The sequence below is a fragment of the Nyctibius grandis genome, chromosome 9 (genome assembly GCF_013368605.1).
Source record: "Nyctibius grandis isolate bNycGra1 chromosome 9, bNycGra1.pri, whole genome shotgun sequence".
Lineage (NCBI taxonomy): Eukaryota > Metazoa > Chordata > Aves > Nyctibiiformes > Nyctibiidae > Nyctibius > Nyctibius grandis.
Window position 1 is genome coordinate 10,855,808 of NC_090666.1, and position 24,134 is coordinate 10,879,941.

The following is a 24,134-nucleotide window of genomic DNA, read 5'->3' on the forward strand; positions in this document are numbered from 1 at the left end:
AGTCTAAGAAGATTCAGGGCTACGTTGCTTAAACTGAGCATAGTCCTAATACCATGCTCCTGGGTATTAAAACAGTGTCTGCTGTCAAACAGCCAGCGTCAGTGCTACAAGAAGGACTCGGGGCATGAGCCCATGGCCTGGCCAATGGATTATTCTTCTGAAGCTGCTGGTTTTACTGCTGCTCAAAGCAGGATACTACCCTGAATATAGCATAGAAATCATTGAGCCTGCCAAGTTTGTAAAGGCTTCTATTAAAACTGGTGGTGAAAGCATGTTAAATAAGCTAGACTCTTTTTCTGCAGGAGGTGGGAACACATTCCGTCTTCTGAAAGCTCTCTATGACAACAGTCTGATACAGGAGATCAGGAAAAGAGTTCTTGAGGTAAAAACTACAGGATGCAGGCCACGTCTGAATTGCAGGATCTCATGCATAAGCTTTTGTTCAGACAAATCCAAGTTGATTCTACATGTTTGTTTTTAATATACTTCAAATATTGAGCCATCTCATGCAACCTGGTGAACTGAAATCTGTGGCCAAATAAGGCTGTCATTAGTCATTGAAGCCTGAAAAGACTAAGGTCAGCAATCTGTCTTTCTAGGGCAGTTTCACAGATGTGGGAATGCAAGACCTTGGGATGCGCAACGCTGCGTAGTACCTTAGAAGTAAGCTGTAGAGGGGTTTTTGGAGCAGAATGGTCATGTAATGAGCCAGAAGTATGAGAGTATGGAGTGAAGGCCTAGCTGCGTGACAAGATTCATGTAGCTAGTGTCAACAAGCCGACCTTGGAGAGATGAGGAAAAACAGTAGCTGAGCAAACAAGAATTGAGGGAGTAGCCGGTGGGAGCCGAACACGGAGGAGAAGAAACAAGAACTGATGGAGCCAATTAAGAAAAGACCAGTGGCAGAGCAGTGACCAATCAACACATCAGAGTATGTTTAGTAATATTAATCAATAGCAATGCACATGCTTACAGCCAGGGACAGTACAAAATGTATAAAAGGGACAGCTTATGCTTAATAAAGCATCTTCACTTTGATTCACATTGGATTGTGTGGAGGCGTGTTCCTTCTCCTCAGTAAGCCACTCAAAATACTAATGAAGAGCAGTGCAGGATTTAATCTATGTCCAGAAACCCCGTTTTTCAGCTTGAGATGCCCACTTTGTATCTTGTTAATAGATACAGATGCGTTCAAGTTGCAGGTTGTCTGCTAATAAACTGACAACAGAGTTGGATCCATACATGCCTTTTAGGCAATGTCCTGTTGACGTTGAAAATGGTGTAATTACCTTGGGTACCTCCTTGACCTGGAATTGAGAGGTATGAGTGCCATTGAGCCCTTCTGGTCAGCAGCCCCATTCTGGCTGCTAAATTTCATAAGACACAGCAAAGATACACCATCCATGAAGGAGAACAGAAGCAAGGTGTTCCCCTAGCAATGTGGAACGGCAAACGACGTCAAGCAGATTTATGCAAGCACAGTATGTTTGAAAACGCCAGCTGCCAAGAAGAAAGGTTAGCTAGGCTGTCTTAATATACAGAAATTCAATGCCTGTTGTGGGCAGAAAAGCCAGAAAATGAACCAGGTCCCAGTGAAGCCTAGATAGCTCTTTGGTTATATTAGCACCAGTTCTCTCAAGAGAGCTTATTTTTACAAATTGTTCAGCATTATCTATATACTTGCATGTTGTGTGGAGTCCTTCCATGTACAGCATAGTACATAGTACTATGTACATAGTAGTAATACCTAAACTAGCGCTAAAATGGCTTGTCACAGTACTGTAAGCTGACGCTGTGGCAACATTGTACCCAGCTTCAGATGATCTGCTCTCTTCAGAAGCTAGTTAAAAGCTAATTCAGATATTCCCTGTAACCGCAATGTAGACAAGTCTTTCCTCTCTGAATAGCTAAGTCCAATATATACACTGACAGCCTTATAAGTTCTCTCTTGTGATGAGGTCACAGACTTGTGAGTATAGGACATTCAACAGCTAGTTCTCTGACAGCCATGACATATACAAACTATTGCCTGCCTCAAAACCTGAATTCTTGTTCTGCTTTTCACCTGTAAAGTTAGCACTGAGATAAGCTGGAAGGACTAAGTCTGATCTGATTGCTGAGTCTCTGAGATTGATAGAAGATGCTGTAAAATGCAGTTCCTAGTTGTGACACTGCATACTAACCATTGCTTTTGTCTTTCAGGATGGAATTCCTTACATGGGATCCAGCGCAGGAACTAATGTTGCTACTGTCAGCATCAGTACTACCAATGACATGCCAATTGTTTATCCACCTTCCCTGCAGGCCCTAGGTTTAGTTCCTTTTAATATTAACCCCCACTACCTGGACCCAGATGTTAAAAGCACTCACATGGGTGTAAGTAAAGCATACCAGAGCTAACACAGTAACCAGGTTGCAGAGGTGTAATGATAGTGTGCATTTGTGAGGCCTTACAAAGCTATAGAATGTCTAACAGCTGCTCCCTAGAGCAGCTGGAAATGCTAGTGAGGCAGTAACATTTTACTCCCTCCTAAAGCTTTTCTTTGAGTGGGAAGAGGAGTTGGCAACAGAATTACTGAGGTGGAGCAAAGTGTTTTTCACAAACAGAAGCTTTGCAATGTCTGAAATACTGTTGCTTCATACCTGGTGTGAAATGGGGGGGTGGGGGGAGAAACGTGAAGTGTCAAGATGCAATGCACTGTGTTTCTGCAAAGGCCTGCCATAGTCTGTCTTGCATGCTGCTTGAGAAGAGCTAACTTAAACATACATTAAGAGGCTTAAATATCTAAAGGTCTGAAGCAACCATCAGAACAGGGATATCTTGAGATCACATGCAAACCTGTTGTCTAAGAAGATACCTAGGCACTAGTGTCCCTGCAGAGAGCACACCCTGTAATGCCCAATACTGAGCAAGCACATGTACTAGTATAGCTGAAAGAAAAACACTTTAACCATCAAGCACAAAGACTGACATCTCCACAGTATGGAGGAGCTGATTCTTGAATAGCCTGTCAGGAGCTAATTCCTCAGGGAACAGTTTCTGTGGTGCATCTCTTAAAAGCCCAGATACTTTCCTCCTTGTAATCAAAATTTCTTCATGGTTAGAGGAAATATTAAGAATTAGGGAACACTAAAGAGATTGAGGATCAGGGTGTGCTAGAATTTAGATGAAGTTGTAGGTACTCATTTTATCAACTTGTCACTAGATAAGCATGCAGTCTTTTCCCTATAAATAACTTTTGCTATTACTTCGAGAGGAGGCTGGAAGCTTTGTGCTGTACCAAGTCCCTGCTGTGTTCCTGTTTCCTTACCAACAAATCCTTCTGGTTTGATTTCTTTAACTACCGTTGCTCAGTTCAGCAGCAAACCCTCAGGAAACACGGCAGAGCTGTTCACAGAAGAAATTCTTCAGTGTAATACCTACTTGAGAACAAACAAATACTTAATCAGTGGAAATCCATGGTTCAGTACTCTCTTTCATGAAGGTGGCATCTCAGGCATTTGCTTCCACCACCTTCCTCAGTGCTCTTATTCTGAGGGTGAGAACATAGAGATAGCATTAAAAAAAAAAACAACCTGGATTAATTGAGTGGAAGTAAGTTTTAAGGCTTTTCAGGGTTGGGATTGTGTGAGTTCTGTTTGATCAACCTACAGCAATTGCTGCTAGTGATGAAGGGTAAAATACATAGCTATTAAAGTCAATCCTGCCATTTCCTTCAATATGAAGTCTAATGAAAGCATTCTGCTTGAGGGGAAGTGCCTGCTTTGTTTAATGCTATGAAATTGCTTGGTGTCATGCAACTTGGATAGCTCCAAGTCCTACCTTACTGCTTGGGCAGCTAAATCTACACTCATTATTGCAGGAGACAAGAGAGGAAAGAATTCGTCAATATCATGAAGAACCAAACACCCCTCCAGTTCTGGTGAGTAGTAGTTCCCAGTCAGGAAGCTCATGGCTGTAGCATAGTAAACATTTAAAATGCATTTTTGCTAGCTTTCAGTGTGGGTTCCCCTGCCTGACAAGCCTTACAGAACTGTGGCATGGAAGGCTAGTTATATTCATGCTAAGAGCGTCAACCTTGGATTTTGCTGACGTGCAGATAATGGGTTAGAACAAATGAAATGCATTCTGCCTATTAGATGCGTGGAGTCCTGTTTCACACACTGTATTTTAGGCAGCTCTGATCTTTCCAGTCACCGGCCACCACTCATATGTTGCATGTTGGGTGTGGTGTGCATGCAGATGGTAAGATACCTCCCCTTAATCTTTTTGCAGATATTCTTAACTTTGCATTTTGTTTTAATCTCTGTAGGTTTCCGATTTTGTTCATTCAGTATTATGTTCGTAATTACAGTAGGTCTTATCTGGGGAAGTGGGACCTCTGGGTTTCCTGTCCCTGTGCTTCAGCTCGGAGTATAAAGTTTGTGCTCTAACAAACCCATCTGGCTGTTTCTGGGCCCAAACTGGATCCAAGAATGGTGGTAGTGGAAGTAGTTGTGGAAAAAAAAAATTGCCTTTTCTCCTTAATGGTTTCTCCTTCTTTAAAAGGGAAAAATAAAATAAACAAGAAAACCAGCTCCTACAAGAAGATAACTCACCTAATTTTGTCTTGGCATCTTTGTTAGAAATAGGTGAATGAGAAAGTCTTGTTTGTAGTCATGGCAAGCTGCACTAAGACTGGCCTGCTTTTGACAAGCATTCTAGCCTTTCAAATAGCTTGAAAATAACGTTAAATGTTTCCACCTACATTAGGGCTTGCGGGAAGGTGCGATGCTGCTAGTGGAAGGAGACAAAGCCACCTTGCAAGGAGCGACAGGAGCACGTCTGTTTTTGAGGTAAATGCTTCATCTGAGTTTGAATGGATATCCTCCTTCAGATAGAAAGGAAGAGAGATTTCTATTAGATTCCTGGCACATGCTGCCTGTCTCCCACATCAGAAGTTACTTAATCCCTTGCTTCCATTTCTCTTTGGGGAAAACATGAGTATTGCTTTATGCTCCAGAGGAGCAGGCAGTATGACAGCACTCTAAAGGATGTCTAACTTACCCAGTAAGTGCTATGGCATTACATCCATTGATGCTTATATTTCCGAACTATAGTTACTGTTCACAGAAAGAGCCCCAGTAGTCAGCTCTGTTATTGAAGACCAGGGGAATGCCAGTTTGGGCCTAATGCGTTAAACTGTAGAACAAGAGAACTCATGTCTTTAGTCATATGAACATTACTAAGAAATCTAATATGTATGTCCCATGAGGCAGGCAAGGAAGGGAGTCAAAACTCCGCTTGTTATGAATAAGGATGCCTTGTTCTATCCCTAGTAACAGATGGAAGAACAGTAGTCGTAGCTCCTGTTAAAGCTCACAGCATGGATTGTCTTGTTTACAGGGGTAAGAAACCAACTGAACATGAGCCTGGAACAGATTTCAGTTTCCTCCTGATTGACAGTAATCTCCAGAATCTGTAGCCTTGCGTATTTTGCAGAAAAAGTCACTATATGGGAAGACAATGAGGAAGAAGAAAAGAGATGCTTCTAGTCCCAGGGTGGGTGGAGAACCTTAGCTTTATAAATAAAGATAAATATGCCTTAGTGGGCTCTGTGGGCTCTTTTCCCTACCCTAATTCATGTCTCAAATCTCTCCTTCCCAGCAAAGAGACAATTTTTATTACAATACTTGAGTAATCATAGCTATTCTTAGTCTGAAAGGGTCTGTACGTTCATGTATCCGCTTTGATTCCTTCCCCACCAAAAAAAAAAAGTTACTTCAACACAATTAAGACAGGACACCGAGTCAGCTGTTCCTGCTGCCTTGCTTTACCTGCTAAATGAAAGAATTGTTTGTTTAGTGTAGTCCCACACTATTAGTTTTATTTTTGTGCTATTAATAAAGGGAGAAGTTATGCATTCAATTACTTTTATTTGCTTCAGACTCATGTTAAATATATACAATGCTAATTATGTACAAAAGTGTGCATGTTAAAAATTGTCAGGTTACAAACTTGCAAATCCTAGAAAAGTGCAAAATTTTAAGACATCTTCCACCATGCTGTACAGAAAAGAATCCATCATTAGCCAATATACACACTCTTAAAACATACTGATCCAAACAAAATAAGACATACAGTATACTCTTAAAGCACCCAGAAGGGAAAAAGATATTGCACAGAAGACTGACAGCAAGTTCATTACAGTGCCTGAAGGCTCATTCTTGAGAGTAGATATTCCAACACTCCTCAGACCTAACATTTAACTCTTAAAAAAGGCATTTTTTGGCATTTAAAAATCTATTTGTAATCACATAATTGCACAATCTGTAAGAATTATCAGAAGATATGGTTAACTGTTGCTGTAAGGCCTTTGTTTCTACTCCCTCATTAGCTTTAGTAAAAATTCATCAAGCAAACTGAGTAGCATCACAGCTTCCATCAAAACACTGCCCAAAGGGAGGTAAGTCTTACAAGCAGCATTCCTCTAATCTTATATTAAGCTGCTCCTGCATAGTGAAGGGTTGAATCAGAACACATACTGCAAGTTTTCCTTGGTTTTTTTTTTTCCCCTCATGGCTTTCTTTAAGCAACAGCTCACAGCTACGTATGACTAAAGCAGTACTGTCAGGTGCAAAACTAAGTTTATTTTAAGAAGTTACTTCAAGGCAAAAAATATGTCTCCCTCAAGAGGAAAATACTGACTAGATAGGAAGCTAAATAAACAAGTGGCCTCTAAGTTCAGTTAGATCTATGATATATATGGCTGGATTTTTTATATTTCAATCTCCAAACACCTTAGCAGCTTTAAACTGTAATCTATACTGACAATCATGCCTCTGGGACAGAACACTTGTTATGAAATTTTGTCTGTGCTGAGTATAATCACAGACCTAAGATCTGGAAATACTTGCCAAATTTCCCAAGTCCAGTAAACAAAAATAGAAAGAACACACAACTGGAGGAATCCTCTCCTGAAGAAGTGAAGTGAAACACATTTTATCTGGGCCGTTTGGGTAAATGGTAACTAAAAGAAAGACACACCAGTTTTCTTCCACAGATGCACAGCAAAAAGATGAATTAAAACCGAACAAAGGGTTCCTTTGATTAAACACTACAAGCAGTTCCTCATGTATGGGGTGTTCAAGACTGCAGTAAGATGAACAGCACTCAACTCAAACCATGCAGAGCATGCTATGCTGCCACTTAGAGGCACTTCTGCATTCAGGCATCTGATGACTATAATAGTGAAGAAGGGGACAATAGTATTTTACCAATATTTTTTTTAACTACAGCAGCTTTTCAGAAAACTCTTGCTTCCTTTAAAAGTATGTGCTAACAAGGGCAATTAGTAATAATAAGGAGAATCTGGCTCCTTGGGATAGAAGGAAAGACATCTTCCAAACACTTCAGTTGAGTCTAACATTAGTATACAATGAGCCCACATGTGTATGACTGCACAAAATCTATTAACCTCCCCAAAAGGAGACTACTGACAAGTGTCCTGTTTACAGCTGAAACCGACATAGCTTTTAAACCAAAAAGCATAAAAAGCCCATTCTAGAAAGCACTAAAGCACATGCTTGAATTTCCACCCCATTAAAAATACCCTATGTAGTGCTTTCATTTAACAGTATTTATTAGATCAGGCCTTAGGTTCACATTAGGATATGCATTTATATGTGCTTTTTTAATTCTTTGAAAGGAAAAATATAAAGTATTTACAGCACATACCCTCAGCATCTAACCTAGACAGCAAGGTGCCTTTAACAGTGGGAGAGAGGAGTGCCTTCAGGTGACAATATAGAGCAAGTGTCTATACAGACTCTAAACATAGGAGTGGAAGGAGGCTGACACCTCCTCTACTCCCCTCCCTAGCTCTAAATCTCCCTACCATACCATAATCCATATATAGACACACATTTTCAACTAAATACAGATACACAGTAAAAGCTTTGTGAAGCGTTTGGTTGCTGTACGCGTATTTTCTAATGAGTTTGCTAATTGAGATTGGGAAAGACTTACAGAGGAAATGGGGAGGATGGAGACATGGTCTAGGGAAGTAAGGTACACAGCTCCCATTGACTAAAGCAAGAGTTAAAAGACCTACCTGATTATTGTGCATTAGAAATAAAAATAAATTTATTGTTCCTGCAGGACTATCTTAAAGCAGACTGATGTAGGACAGAATTTTTACAGTGCAGAAACTTAGTTCTTTGCACTTCATTTAAAGGACAGAGAAATACAACTTTGAAGAGGATCCTTATAAAGCAGCCAACTGACTAGACTATTTAAAGCCTGTAAAGACTTTGATAAACTTGTTTTGTGATAATGTTCATGATCTAAGGTATACTGGGGGAAAAAGCTTGTTTATATCAATGTTGCAGGCTAGCAAAACAATTGTAACGTGTGTGGGGGGGGGGGTGTTACTGTTTTGTTTTTTTTTTTTTCTTTCTTAATCAAACAGGCTTCCTAAAACCTAATTTCCACAATGTGTATTAACGATCAGGAGAAGTGCAGTTAGTTTAAGATCAGGATTATTATTTTGTGCTGGTGTTGGTAAGGTACACGGATCATAGAAGACCTTGTTGCTAGATATCCTATGAACGAGTATTAGATAACAACTATATTGATACAGAATAATTCACATAAGCTAATTTGAACAGCAAACATTTCACTTACTGAATGCTCATATAGTACAAAAACTGCACAGATTAGATGAGATTCTTCACTATAAAGGCAACTAAAAATACTATCAAGAATTATAAGCAAACCGATAAAGAGAAATTTAAATATTTTTCTTGAAATAAAGGAGAGATGTCTTCTAAATATCATCCTTTGGTATGCAACTTCAAAACTGTGCTAGGGAGAAGTTACTCAATACTGCTAACTACTTGATCTCATGTATAGATATGAAAAGAGAGTCAGTTTTCAGTTTCTTTTAGATATACATACATTTACACTCCTACTTACTCAGCTTCAAAGGTAAGCATATCTTAAACTTCAATAAGTATCATTAGGGTTGCTCCAAAAATTAAATGTAAGAAGATACCACCAAGAAGATCTTGACAAATGTGGTGTTATGAAACAGCTGTCACTTAAGACTTGTTTATTCTGAATTCCTAATCAGAATTCTCTCATCTCAAAGCTTTACTTTTTACACTTATATAAATCTTAGTTTAAAACCAAAGGAGAATCTTATTTCACCAATACTACGTAAGAAACAAAATGTGATCCTAAGCTTTATTGACTTGAGGAAATCAAAGAATTATGAAAGTCAGTTCACTCACTGACAGCACACTGCATAACAGACTGCAATTCAACCAACCTAAACAGCTGATCAGAAGAATTATTTTCTACTTTTAAAAAACAACTTATACAAATAAGTTAAAACTGAAAGAAACAACATACTAGCTAATGTTCACACTTACCACCTATATCTTTTATTTAAAGCTGGTTTTAGACAAAGGCAAAGTGCAGACCTTCAAACCTACAGGGGTCTTTCTAGAGGGCCTCTGGCAAGCATGCTAAGCATGTGATGGTGTATACCTCCCATCCTGAAGGACCAGGTAAAAGATCAAAAGGCAATGGATGTTGCCATTCTGCATAGAGCACCAAGCACCTCGGAGCTCGTCTGCCCCCCTCCTCATTCTGCTGCTGCTGCTTGGTGCAGAGCACAAACCAGCCTCGCTTGAGAGCCCACGAACTGCCCACATTTAAACCTGTCCCAGATATTTGTGAAGATCACCTAATTCTTGTGATGCACTGAAATGATGGTATTCAAATGTCAAAGCTCTTCACCATGAACTGTTTCATCCCCAATTATTGCAACTACGTTATATTTTACTTAAACTGACAGCGTATGCAGTATTTTTTTAAACTACTATAAACATTAATTCAACAGTTGTATAAACATACCTAACCCACAGTAGGACATTTTAAAACCCTTATGCGAAACAATCTGTGCAAGTGACAAAAAGAAAACTATGCTCTCACCAAACACTACAAAAGACTTATCTCCTCTATTTTTCCACTTGATTCTGCTAGCTCAAAACATCATAATTTCCTGCCCTCTTCCCCTGCAAGTAAACAGCCTCATCTATGCATTTAAACAGAACATATATGCATACTTATAAAAACCATCAACTCAATGCCCCAAATTAGTTCTTTTTTCAACTTTCCATAACACAGAAAAATCTCGCATTCTGAGCTGAATTTCTTCTAAATGACTCTTGAAAGAGCTCCCCTGAAATCCTTTCTTCATGAAATCATAATGGACAAACATACTTCACATTCTCATATACACACTTAATACTTCCAGAGTATCCTTCGTATTCTTACTGGATAGGTAATTGATTAAAAATCGTATTTTTCACTTCTCTATAGCTTATTTGAAAATACAGGATGTGGTTTTTTTACATACACGGAGTCTGAAAAAAGCACACTGCTCTACTTTTAGAAATTGAATGCTCTCTTGGCAAGTGACTCAGGGAAATAATTCTTATTTTCTCCTAACTTTCCAGACAATCCAGTCTGTCACAGTGATTAGTTAGAATATTGCAACTATGCATAGACCCACTTGTTCACTAGTCTGATTTATTATTTAATTTACAAAAGTTAAGAAAAAGCAACACAACTTTCTTTACACAAGCACACTAATCAGTCATTAAGAGGGATTTTTTTTTTCCAGTAAAGAAATTGAGGGGGGGAAAACAGTTTTAATGAGACTAACAGGACTTGCAAAGATTATCCTTTTGTGGGCTAAGGAAGTATTTCTATTTCTACAAAGTTAATAAATATTGTGCTAAAAGTTAATGAAATGAGATTTTACATTATGGAGTTTCTCAGGTAGTTCAACAGCTCCCCAGCCACAGGGGGATAATCTGATAACATTTATAGGAGACACAACACACATTCATATCCATAAATAAATAAAAATAACAAGAGAAGTGATGGCAGAGGGAAGAAAGGGGTAGCCGAAAGGGAACATACTAGCTAACAATCACTTATAGCTCTGCTTTATATCTATACTCCCCTTACCCCATGTTTTTTTCTCCTTTTAATAGACATACATACATGTATATACATATATATACACAAACATACACACATATATACACATGCACACATACCTTCACACGCTGATCCAAAAATTCATATTTTTCCCTCAGCACCAGCTTTTTCTAACAGTGTGGGGTTTATCATTTAAATCATTAACATTATAAAAATGTCAGAAAGATAGGAAAACACACACCTTTCTATCACCACATATTGCTAAACCAAAAAAATTCAGTAATGGCTTCTCCAAAATACAGCATACAATCCATAACTATTTTGTTGTATATAGTGCATGTAAGGATCTGATATTTTCTTTTCCCATGTCTTAAACACATCTTGAAAATGGATACATTATCTGTTTCCCTGCTTGTTTTTATGAAAAAAAAAAAATATAGCTAACAACTGGTTTGGTGAACACCAAGCCCAAGAAACAAACAGGTGCTATTTAATTAAATTGTGCTGCAATGTCATTTAAATGATTTTGCAGTGGAAATTTATCTTTTGTTTGTAGGAATTGCCTTACTAATGAAGCAGATTGATCTTTGACCAACATAGATACCGATTCTTCCTCTGTATTCCTTCAGATATTTAATATATTATGGGATTTCTTGGTATGTGTCTTAGACTACTTAACAATATAAATAATTTTCAGCAGCAAGTATTTCCTACCTCCTTCAGCTCCTTCACCACCTTCAACTCCTTTGAAGTTATTCATGTCTGTACTTTAAACAATTTCTGATAATCAAGTAGTGCAACACAGATGTTCCTTGCAGAACAGCCTAAAACTGGAACTACACAAAATAAGATAGCAATAGCTATTTACAGGAACAAATTGCAGTAAATTGTTCATTGGGCTAAAAAACATATTGAAAAGGTCATAACTGTCAGCTATCCCAATTTTGAATCCAACCACTGCAACTGCCAGAATTTTAATTTACTGCTGGGGAATTACAGTGCTGTCAAAGCAAAGCTAAATATCTTCTTTGTGATCAAGGAGCATCTGGCCCTATTCAGCTTTAAATCAAATGCTACTTATCTTAAATTCAATTAGCAAGCTTGAGTTTGGCAGTTTGGTTTCTGTTTTGTTTTCTTTCTTTTTTTTTCTGAAACACAGTTTTAGCAGCTATTTAGAGACGTATTCTGCTGTGATCAAGTCAACACAGTTAAGGAAAAAGATGCAAGCAAGCTAACTTGCATGAGTACATATGCTTATTACTATACCTCTACCATAGGTTCATCTTCAACAGACTTAAGAATCAAGGCCCTGAAAGTTGAGATATACATTCAAAGTGACCAAAAGATTAAACATGTTTCTGGAATCCATGACAGAAGGTAGAAGCAGCAATCACTTGGAATCTTGAGTGTTATATTCAGTCTCTCCTGATGAAATCTGGCTGAGCCGTTTGCTTGATCCCCACAGCTTTCGGGAAAGCTGACCTGAGCGCATCTGTTTAAAAGTAATTCAGAGAAACAAAAGGAGGGGGAAGGGATAAGGTGGATAAATTAAAAAGGAATTCAGACACTGATTCTGGTGAAATGCAGACACTACAATGTACTGCATAAACAAAATTACACCAACAAAAATTATTTGAAAACAAACCAAAACTTAAACTTAGGGATGATTTTTGGGACTGACAAAAAACAACAGACAAAACACTAGTCACATTAGTGAATTTGAACAGTCAAAGGGATATCACCAAGTAATGTGTACTTAATACTTGACCTACTTCAAACAGCTTAGAAACAGTGTTTAGATTGTTATTTTGATAGGAAGGAAAAAAGAGGTGAATGTCAAGCAAAAGTGAACCAAATTAGAAGAAAGGACATTTTATTTTAAAGATTTGAAACAGAAATTGCTGTAAGTGAAAAGGCAAAGATAACCAAAACACAGGGCAGTGATGGCAGAATGAAGGAAAGAGAGAAAGGTTATGTCCTGGTGTCAAATTTATACAGTCTTCCAAAGATCCAGGGTGAAGTGCTCAGAGTAAAATTTAAACCAGAAATAACTCACACTGAATATTCCATAAGTAAAGACAGATAACAAGCAACCAGAGGCCATATTAAATCCAGCATCTGGTAGGTCTGCAATCTGACAACAATCTGTAAGAAACTGTTTTAATTTACTCCTTAAGTACAAGGCTTATGATTGGCCAGTAGTGATCAACCTGGTATCTGATTAGGTTATGAAATCCCTTGCAGTTTGATAAACAAGATGCATGCCTTGACAGCACAGTTTGAGAACAGTTCCCAGCGGTTAGTACTACACGCTTAACAACTGTATCATCACAGCAGCAGTGTTCTGGCACTGTAGAAAAGGCACAGTGCTGACAGGGATTAACACTAACAGGTGATAATCCCCCAGACTTCTGCAACATCCCAAACAGCTAAGTAATTGTTAAAAATACAAAAACATTTATTATACTTCACTTCATACTGGATACTGTCAATGCAGAAACACTAAAGGCCAATCTTAATACCAAGCAGCATTTCACTTTATGCACAAAAAAGAAGATTGGTCTCTCCCTTTATCCTAAGGATCAGTATCACCAGCAAAAGCCAGAACTACAACACTGTCTTCTGCATAAGGATAAAATTCTAGTAATTAATATATTCCTTCCAAACTACAAATAAACCAATCAACAAATAAACACCCCACATACACACACTTTTCAAATATATTGATTGACGTCATTATAGAAAACTAGAAAATCTGGGACATAATGTTGTTTCTTATATGTTTGTATTTAAAAAAAAAAAAAAAAATCTATTTACATCTATGTTAAATTGCAGATCATCTGAATTATAAACAGAAAATCCTGAAAAAAAAAAAGTCATTGGAAAGCCTCTATATTCATAAAAGGAATCCAGTCTTTGAAACAACACTTTCTCCATAGTTAGAAAAATAGATGTGAATAAGAACTGAAAAAAAGAAAACAAAAAGCCTTCAGTCTAATGAGATACATAAATTTCTGCCTACAAAAGATCTTTTCTATGGAATAGGAAGCTTAGAAATGACGGTGACTTTAAAACTGCTGTTACAAACATATGTTTAACCACATCATAAGCAGCTCTTTGTCAATTCTACAGTAGGAAAAAGCTGTCCAACTGGAAGTCAGTGGAAACCTCCCCTCCCCATCCGCTGCAAGCAAAATCAGACTACCATTGTGTGAAGCTTGTTTCAAATATTAAACTATGTATCTCTTAGCTAGAACATTTTAAAATACTGGCAAGTAAAGTTGCTCTGTTTTCACAAGTAAAATATAAAATTAAGACACACTTTTCTGGCATGTACTAAAGGTCATGCAAAAGTGATAATCACATTTTCAAATAAATACACTGCACACAATGGAGATCGGGTTATAAAGAGAAGCAGGTTTAAGCTAACTCAAGTACTTTGAAAGTCATGAGAAGAAGTACTTAAAGCAAAACCTATGTTTTGCGCAAGAAAAATTGGACATAGCTATTTGACAGATGGATGCTCTGTATTTGATATTGCATATGCGGTACCAACAAGTCTATATTCACCATATGGAGCACAGAGCGTTTTGGGAACCTACACAAGTGATTCTTCGTGCATTGCAATTAGAGACTCTTAACAGAAAGAAGTAATACTTTTTTCCCCAATGTCAGTCAATACGTATTAAAAGATACCTGACAGAAACCATAAAAATAAAGTAAGTAGCTTGCTCTCTTTTTTTTCCAGTTTTCTTCTGGAAAATTATTTCGTCAAGAAGTGGCTGGCAATACTACCATGTTCAGAAAAGGTTAGCTACTATGACTTTGCTTATTCAGATGTGAGTGATAAAGTCTAGAAGTCCAGCTCAGCTTCCCATCTGCGATCCCTATATACCTTTGATTCTTAATGAGAAACTTCAGTAGAGCAGTCTCAACAGTTATTTCTTTCCCACTGAAAACTGAAACTTGCTCTTAAATTTACCCTGCCATAGAGGAGACCTCTTGCTCAACTGGAAAGCAGAAATAAGTGAACTTCCCACTGTTCGGTAGAAAAAGTTCTTGATGGTGGGTTTTACCTCTGCTGGCTTGCCAACACCAACGATAATCAACTTGCCGTCCTCCAAGCCAACGAGGATGTGGCTATACTCTTTGGTGACAGAAATGCAATGAATTGGCAGTCGCATGGCTAAGGGGGAGATGCTCAGACTCAGGCTGAAATGAACAAAAACCACATAGAGAAGGCACATCATGTGTTTGTTTGCACATAATGCAAAGAATCACACTGCAGTTGAAATTGCTGTCCACAGGATGCACTATAAAACACAATTTCTCAAGGATCCAGTTTGCAATTTCAATTATTGTACACTCCTAAGGAACAATCTAATCATACCCCAGCATAGAACTCCAATAACAACAAAAGGCATGGATGGGTAAGTTACTAAATTAAGACATTTTCACTGAAGATCAGTAACATTAGTCCCACAACTGCCTGAGTGACAAACATCACTCCCATTGTGAGGAGCAATGGAGCTCTATAGAGCGTAGGAGTAAGAGTTTAGAACTTAGTGCAGAACTACCTGAGGCTTGATCCTGCAGTTGCTGAGCTCCCAGTAACTAATCAGACATGAGGACAATCACAGCTTGCAGATGTCAGACACAGCTCTTCCTAAATTCTACCAGTTCTAGGTGTACAATTGGGATAAATGCTGGGAAGAAAGGGGTCTGGAACAACCTCTCATTTTTCTTTTCTCCCTATTTTAGTACCCCCCTAAAAGAGTTTTTTCAGGAACACAGAAAAAAAAGCAATGGCTACCACGTACAGCACCAAGCAAAGTCCACATTACACAGCCATTTCTCAATAAGCCTTTATAGTTGCATCTCAATAATAAACTACTGATGGTGGTACATTACCTGTAGAGATCCCGTATGGAAAGAAATCCCTGTAAGCTGCCCATCACGATATACTCGCCAGTCACACACATGTCTGACACTTCTTCCTTCAGAGTCTCAGAACCCAAATATTTTCCATTGACAGAATAGAGATGTAGTGCATTCTTATCCTGAATAGATCAAAAATAAAACTGTCACAGAGGATCGACTGGATTAAGAGTGTACTATTTGTATCATTAGCTCACTAAAAGGAGCTAACTTGGGCAATAACCCACAGATAATGTTGCTGACAACAGTTTCCTTGTTGAATGATACAAGAGTACCAAGCCTATATGCAATGTGTATGTATACCAGGCCCTGTACGGAAATTTTTGAAGTTATTCCTTGTTACCTCTTGATCTAACATGGTAACGTCTTACCCATCCATCTAATCAATTCCAAATTTACTGGAAACATCCATGGATTTAATGGGCAGGTCCCTATTTTATAAGGGTTTTTGTTGAAGAAGAAGAAAGGAAGAGAGCACTCATTTTCAGCCCTGCTCACCCTCCCTCCCCTCCACCCCAAACTGAAAAGCAGAAGGAAATAGGTATGTTATTTCCACAGAGCTAGATCTAAAAGCATTTCTGGACAAGGCAGTGAATTCTTGATGGATTAAAGATGCAGCTAACACGATCATCTTAAGTTCTTCCAGCATGACACTACCTTGGTCTCTTCTCTCCGCATCTTCCCAAAGCAGCTAGCATGCCTACATCCAATGAATTTGTCTTCCAAGACATTTCCCATGCTCATAGAAATCATAACAGCTCTACCCTTATTAAAGCAACTACACAGCTACTCATTAGACAGAATAAGCTACACTGTAAACCTTATAGCTATCCAATCCAAAACTAAAAAAAACACCAGTGTAGTCACTGGGCGTTTTGCACCCAGAACTTACTGCTCCCCTTATAAGCCTCTGTTTCTGTGCACAGTGGAACTTGTTTCCCCTAGTTTTCCATTTCAAAGTGGCTTGCCCAAGCACATGCTTGGGTATCTTCCTTGCAGGTGTTTGGCAATTTTCATGAAAGTTCCAGGAACACAGTATGTCTGTGACTTATCTTTTAATCAAATTTCACTCAAATTGGCTAGCAAAATAAAAAAAAAAAAAGGAAACAGACACAGCATGCTCAAAAAGCCTCATTACTTTAGGAAATAAGAATAAAATTGGGTACTGAAGTCTTCAGCAAAAGAAACAGAGGTATTCCATGAACCTAAGTACCTTAAGAGTAGTCTTTCCTTCTATGCTGGTGTGGACAACTATATGGCCTTCCCAGGACACAGCTAGATTGGGAACAGTCAGCAGGAGAGAACTCTCACAAGGTGGTCGCAAAGTCCTCACGTACTGACCCTTCTGAATAGTGCGGACAATAACAGTACCATCCTGCAGTGACCAAATTTAGGTAAGTTGTTACTCAGCAGGTAAGTTACCACAACACACAGAAAGAGTATTTACATGCAGAGGGAATATTTTGAAAGCACTTAAATCCTTAACTGGACATCAAGATTCCTGAGCATTAGGAACTCTACACAAAGAAGCCTTCCCCTCAAGGCCATGTGTTTTGATACAGGCGTATCAAAACACAAATGCAAACAGGGCAAGAGGGGGATAGGCAGCAAATCAGCCAGTTCATAGGTCACGTTTATGAGCAGGCATTAAGTGCAGTACAGAGAGTTCAGAAGCCTGCCAGCGTAGTGCAGCAAGGTAGAGCATGAGTAAGCTGCACAGAACCTTCAAGGTTAAGGAAGCAGGGAAGAAACTGTCACAGAACCGTTTCTATGAGAAGCTTAAGATGTCCAAATAAGTCCACACATGTTAAAGCTCATCTGTGCAGAATAACACAACATGGTAGCTGAGGCCTACACTGTGCAAAGCGGTCTGAGACAGCCTGATTTAAGCAGGCAGCAAGGGAGATGGCACATATCTTCTTGATGCACAAGGCTGAAGAAAAAAAATCATGAAATAGTTGCATTTTTTGTATTATTCTTAATCAACTTCAAACATGCTCTATGGTTTGAGTAGAGAAGAGGCAAAGAAGGGAAAAGTATGAGGATGCTTACCCTGGATCCTGACACTGCCATATCCAGTTCAGTGCTGATGCCAACACTCGAAACTTCATCAGTATGCCCATAAAGGATCTGTAATGGCTTAGGTGCCAGGCCTACAGGCACTCCTCCCTGAGAGTAACAAAAAGTGCAATGACACATTCTCTTGCAGCTGAAGGACAAACAAAAAATAAATTTCTGGTATCTTCAGTATCAGTTGTGTGAGATGTATATTTGACATAGGCCAAAACCAAAGGCATAACTCACCCATTCCAATTTCAATTTATTGCCTTTTATGTCAGCAGCCCTATTTACTGAAATCACAAGAATGAATGAACATACAGCTACTATGCCAATGTGAAAGACTAGAATTACTTAGCTGACTTGTTTCTATCCCTTCATACGTCCAGGTGTGCAAGGACCACAGTGAGCAGTCCTAACAGGAGCTATTCACCCACCCATCCATCCACGTTTTCTTCACCTGTGTATGTGGGCTGTTCAGTTCTTAACGGTTTACCCTGAAATTAAGCACTATCTTCATAGCCAAGCTTAAAGAAGCTGAAAGCTTTTTTTTTTGCTTAAAATTACAGCAACTCTGTTCCATTTTCTAAGGAAAAGTGAGGGATAATCGTTCTCAGTGACTACCAGTAGTATGATACGCAAAGAAAATCTTGCAATAATGCTCATTAAAAATAGTCATTTTCCCACATGACTAGAGAGTGTCAAAATTTAGTACTTTTGTTCCAGTGAGTGTACTGTCAGCACATACAGACTTATTCTCAAACCAGTTCTAAGGCAAGAGAGAAGGTAGAGTAAATAGTTCTGCATAGGACTCTTTATTCTGCAGAGGACTCTTTATTCTCATTTGTGTGACAGAAATTTAACTGCCAGCGAAGCCCTGAAAGCCTGAAGCAGGAATGCAGAACAAGTGTCAAAATACAGAGCTGGGAAAGAAGGTGAAAATGCAGAGCAGACAAGTAGAATGGAAGTGACAGTGTGAGGTCCATCGCTGCCACTTTGTAAAGACCAAGATAAAACTCCCACAAGAACTTAATACATACATCATCATTTATATATCCATTAAATAAAAAAATACATTAAAAATCTTAAGAAAAAGCAATTCTAAACAAAGATCATCTCCAGAGGATTACTTAACTCACACTGAAAAGATAAACTAAAAAATTTCCAGCGTTTGTCCTCACTAGAGACAAAAAAATACTGTTGTGAGCACTAAGGTCTCACCTTTTTGACCACTCACCATTGGTACAAAGTACTTCTTGAAAGAATTATAAATACTCCCACCGTAAAGACAGCTTCCACAAAAACACATGGAGTTATGCACCACTGTAATGATTTAATGTGCTGACTTTACTTCGATGATAAGAACAACGTGACCTGACCAAATGTACTGTCCATAACATGACAGCTCCCCCCTGCAGTTCATCCTACTTGTACATCTGTAATGCAGCAATTGGAAATAAACATTTAAAATGCACAACAATGGAAATAGCCTCACATTTTCTGTGTAAGCACACACATGCATAACACAACCACTTTCATTGTGTGAAAGCACAAAACCAATATTAAAGAATTCTAAAATGCCAGCATAAATACAGGTGACAGACTAGCGTTGTCTTTGCTAACTCCTAGTGTAGTCACCACTACTTCCCACAGAGGAAATGCAATGCTAAAATGCAACTCCTGGAGCGAATAGCAGCCTAGAAATGTAAAAATCCTCAACTATAAACATTGTTCTGACTAATTCTGGTAGTCTCAAGCAGTGTCTCTTTTCTTCCATTCTTCCACCTGTACAATGGGGGATAACATTTGCCTATGCTGAAAATAATCTATGAAATCTTTAAGAGTGCCTCTAAAATACTGTACTTTAGCTATATAGTAACTAATGTGTATAGTGAATATTTCAAACACAGAAGACAATGGGAGTAACAAAATTACTAAGCTAATCAATTTTAGTGGACTATCTTCCCTGCAAACCTGAAAGAAAGGAAATCAATAAACCATCATAGCAAAACAGAGAAGCACGAAAAAGCATTCAGAAACTGCTTCTCAGAGTACACCTAAATAACCTACCTGCTGAACTATTTGCCATATCATACAGGTAGTATCTCTGGAGCCTGAAATTAAATGAATTCCACAGTAGTCTATTGCCAAGCAGGTCACAATATCTAAATAAAGAAAAGAAGAAGTTATCAAATAGATATTTAAGACTAATTTCCTACAGAGTTACAATGTGCATGCAATATGTCAACAACGTATCCTGATTTGCAGTCAGCATGAAATGTTCCACTGTGATAAGGGCTGATGAAACTGTATTAAACAATGAAGTCATTGGACAGCCAGGTGTACCAACCTGACTAAATCAGCTTTGCTACCTAGAAACAGCAGTCAAGCCTTATTTTGAAACAACATTAAACCACCACTACAACAACTAAAAAACCATGCTCAAGTATTTACGTATAATCGTGGTTCAAGTGTTCATACGCTGTCAGACCTTTATAACTGCTATGCTTGTCTGCCCAAGTGCACTGGCTGTAATTCTTTCCAAAAAGGCCAAAGTATAACACATAAAACCTTTCATTTCACAATATACAGAGTTACTAACCCATGTGTCTGATGTGCTGTCCAATCAGCTTGCCTTTGGTAAGAGATGTCACTCTGATGCTGTTGTCCCAGTGTCCTCCACTAAAGAGCAGTTTTGCATCATGAGATACTGCAAACAACTTAGAGGTGATCTCCAGCCCCGGTGCAAAAGGACCACTCATGTTGCGTTGTGTTCTGTAGGCAAATGATGAGCAGTTAAGAGTAACCTTAGTTCAAATCAGTGTATTTTACACTTCTTTTATCCTTAAAAATTAATAAGAATTCCATCTATAGAAGAGGCTATATCTAAAAAAAAATAATAGGTGAAATTGTGGTCTCCTGATATCCATGGCAAAACTCTCACTGCCACCAGCAAGTGGAAGCAAAATTTCACCTTAGATCTTTTCAGTCTTTTATGCAATTTGATTCTGTATGGATAACTCATGTCCCTGCTAAGTATTGTAACATTAAAGAAAAAAAGGAATCTTCTAAAAACCAAAGAAACAAGACCACCACATATACCTGCACTATAGTGTAAAGAAGTATGAAGACTGCCCATCTCAGATTCCAAGATGAGTTTTTGTGATCGATAGTTAGAAAAAAAATGAGAAGTAGCTCTAAGAATGAAGAACCTTGAAATGCCATTTACATAGCTCTTTACTAGAACAGTATTACAGATTAGAGGTAGTATTATTGAACATCAGAAGATGCATTCTTAGGTGAAAACTCAGCCAACGAAAACACTACAATCCACACATTGTTGAACAATCACTGTATTTTATTACTGTAGATGCATTCATCTGCACCTCTCCTCATCATTTGCTTACTTGGGATTTGTCACTGTGGTATCTCTGATGAATGTAAAATAGTTGGATATATTCTTATCATAAGGTAGCCAACCATGAGTTCCAATAATGCAGTTCAGACTTGCCGTTACCTAAAAAAGTTTGATACAAAACTTAGTGAAACCCAGAGGCACATTTTCTGTTTGCCTTTAATGGTAATGGAGTTTGTGTAAAATCCAGCATAGGATTCTTGAGAATTTACCACAAAGCAAAAAAGCAAACACACCCCTCCCCTTACAAATTTAAAAAAAAAAATGAAATCCAGCTTGGATGAGTTAATCCCCATGTGGTACATATTATCAAGTTAGAATAGTCTATGTTCTAGATAGGTCAGAGAAGTTGATTGTGTCAAGGGGGAGGGGGCGGGCAGGGAGGAGACAAAACCCAAAAAACCCAGCCAACCAACCCCTCTCAAACGTTTCATTACAATTCAGTCATTTAGTTTAAGCTTATTCTCTTCTTTGAAATAGTAATCATTAATAGTTAACATATTAGCACCGGAAGTTTAAGAAAAGATTGTACTACAGTTCTGAGAAAGTAAGAAAGGAATCTAAATATTTGAGGTTATTTTCATCAGATATTTATAAAAACCACAACGAGAATTTCAGCTGTGTCCAAATTGCAAATGACACATGCACATATCACATTAAGCCAGGTCAATAAGTTTGACCTACAAAATAGGAATACTGGAAAAGAATATTCTTTCCTGCAAAACATAGGTCTTACTGCACAGGGGTCAGTATGCAGACCATACGTACAGATGTAAATACAAAAACACTCTCCTCCTTTCATCATTTGGCCATCTGCCGTAGTAACCAGCACCCGTATGACTCAGTGCAAAAGTTAATTTTAGGAACAGTGCAGGCCTTTGGAGTGTGTATACGTCACATACGGTACAGTTTAATATATGGATTGGAAAGTAATGATAACATAGTGATGCCATTAATAACATAAACCTGTCATTTTAAAGCTGCATTGCATTAGGAAAGTGATTGCTACCATAGAAGTGGATCAAGTGGGCAACTTAAACCACACCTCACTACAACTTACACTCACGTCTCATCAGCTCTTAAATGCCATTCAACAAATCAGCCTGGCTTCTCTTCAGAAGACATATTTAACTTATAGCTGACATTCATTATAGGTTAAAGGAACGCATTTGAACAGGAACAGTTAAGAAGTGTTTCTCTACAAGCCATATGAAAAAGATACACCTATTTCACTGTCTGCAGTCTTAGAATAGTATTGACACATGTAACTCACCAAGATCTCTGGGCTTCCCTGAGAAATAAAGGAACGTGACTGATTCCTGGGGACAACAGCTTTGACAATAGGCACACCATCACTGATGCCCTAAGAGAAAGGAACATGGTTTTAGTCTGATCATATTTAACAGCTAAAGGACAAATCTAAAACCTGTAAAGAGTAAGACCCAAAGCCTCTGCAATCAATGTCAGACCTATACAGTACTCTAAGGCACTGGGATGCACATACTCAGTTCACACAGGTATGCTTTGTCGCAAACACCAGAAATGAAACCCTGGCTCTGTCCTCAGTCAGTGAGTTTAGCTACCAAGTTCAGTGAGTCCTCAGATACCAGCAGTGATGTTCTTAGCTTTCTTGGTGTGGTGGCTAACTTAATATTCAAACAACACACACACAAACAGCCAGCAGATAGAAATTTATGGGATTCAACCTCTATGAAGCTAACTAAAAAGACAGAGCTCATTTTATATACATTACATTTTAAAATATTTTCTTTAAATAGGAAGCAAGTTTATTTTCATCTAGGTTGTGACCTTCTGTTTCAAGTATATCAGAAGTTTCAGATTAGACTTTACACAATTTCAAGTAACACATCTACCTCTATGAAGAATGACTTCAGTTCAGTGAGGTGTTGGAAGAGATTCAGCGTAGAGGTATCACTTTTAGTTAGTCTTTGCACTACCTCTTCTGCTGACAGCCTTTGCGGATGGGGCTCCTAGGAGACGATATTTGAAGGAATATCAAATTAGATGAATTTATCAATTTGTTCAAGTCACATAAGATACTCAGAATCTTATTGGCAATCAATGGGAAAAGAGACTCTTAAGTACCTGATTTCCCTTCTTAAAGTAAATTAATTTATTTTGAAAATGGTATGCTAAATTTCCATCATTGTGACCTTTACAAATGGTAATTGGCAAAGACTTAACATTCCTAAAATTACAAACCATCTTCTTACAAACCATCATTTTCATTTTTTCAGAAGTGCTTTGTAACTCAGTTCGATTTAATCACAAAGGTCTGATTGAGAGGGAAGAAAGAGCATTACCTTTAACAGCTGACAGGGAGTTTGCCCAAAATTGTTTATCATCCCTTCTAAAGCTTTCCTTTCTTTCTCATCTGTTAAAGCATCCAAATCCACAGCCCCTGGATCACAACCAGAAAGATAAAGGGTAGAAAAAGGGAAAAATAATATAATACAAACAACTTATTGAGAACTGATATGGTCAATAAATGTTGCAAAACTTAATTTAATTGCAGGATTATCACCCTTTACCCCAATGTAAAAACAATGCCTCCATATAAAACACGATCTAAAAACTCCACTCTGCACCTGGAATTTTAAGTGTAAGTGCAAGAATTGCAGGCTTTTGTCTTATCATCAAATGAATTTATTACACTTCATGCATGCAGCAAATTGCACACAAAAGCCACCCAAAATTCAGCTTTGG

The 24,134-nt window shown here is 38.2% G+C and overlaps 2 protein-coding genes across 8 annotated transcripts in view; one reads left to right on the forward strand and one right to left on the reverse strand.

Annotated features, from left to right (window-relative positions):
• Nucleotides 1–5,908, forward strand: part of LOC137667234 (alpha-aspartyl dipeptidase-like) — an 8,004-nt gene extending 2,096 nt beyond the window's left edge. For both annotated transcript variants that reach the window (XM_068407864.1, XM_068407863.1), the window contains exons 4-8: nucleotides 303–382; nucleotides 2,203–2,376; nucleotides 3,864–3,923; nucleotides 4,754–4,836; nucleotides 5,387–5,908. In XM_068407864.1, coding sequence (XP_068263965.1) covers nucleotides 303–382; nucleotides 2,203–2,376; nucleotides 3,864–3,923; nucleotides 4,754–4,836; nucleotides 5,387–5,465 — 476 coding nt within the window. In that variant the 3' untranslated portion in view covers nucleotides 5,466–5,908. The remainder of the gene's footprint in view (nucleotides 1–302; nucleotides 383–2,202; nucleotides 2,377–3,863; nucleotides 3,924–4,753; nucleotides 4,837–5,386) is intronic.
• The window catches only part of NBEAL1 (neurobeachin like 1), a 91,393-nt gene continuing 73,155 nt past the window's right edge, over nucleotides 5,897–24,134 (reverse strand). For 2 of the 6 annotated variants that reach the window (XM_068407857.1, XM_068407860.1), the window contains 11 exons: nucleotides 23,732–23,829; nucleotides 23,282–23,398; nucleotides 22,681–22,770; nucleotides 21,400–21,509; nucleotides 20,595–20,767; nucleotides 20,063–20,157; nucleotides 17,987–18,103; nucleotides 17,148–17,309; nucleotides 15,908–16,056; nucleotides 15,073–15,208; nucleotides 5,897–12,488 (listed from right to left, as the gene is read on the reverse strand). In XM_068407857.1, the coding sequence (XP_068263958.1) occupies nucleotides 12,387–12,488; nucleotides 15,073–15,208; nucleotides 15,908–16,056; nucleotides 17,148–17,309; nucleotides 17,987–18,103; nucleotides 20,063–20,157; nucleotides 20,595–20,767; nucleotides 21,400–21,509; nucleotides 22,681–22,770; nucleotides 23,282–23,398; nucleotides 23,732–23,829 (1,349 nt within the window). In that variant the 3' untranslated portion in view covers nucleotides 5,897–12,386. Of the gene's footprint in view, nucleotides 12,489–14,934; nucleotides 15,209–15,907; nucleotides 16,057–17,147; nucleotides 17,310–17,986; nucleotides 18,144–19,311; nucleotides 19,429–20,062; nucleotides 20,158–20,594; nucleotides 20,768–21,399; nucleotides 21,510–22,680; nucleotides 22,771–23,281; nucleotides 23,399–23,731; nucleotides 23,830–24,134 lie in introns of those variants that run through there. The other 4 variants (XM_068407854.1, XM_068407856.1, XM_068407858.1 and 1 more) reach the window with 3 other exon arrangements.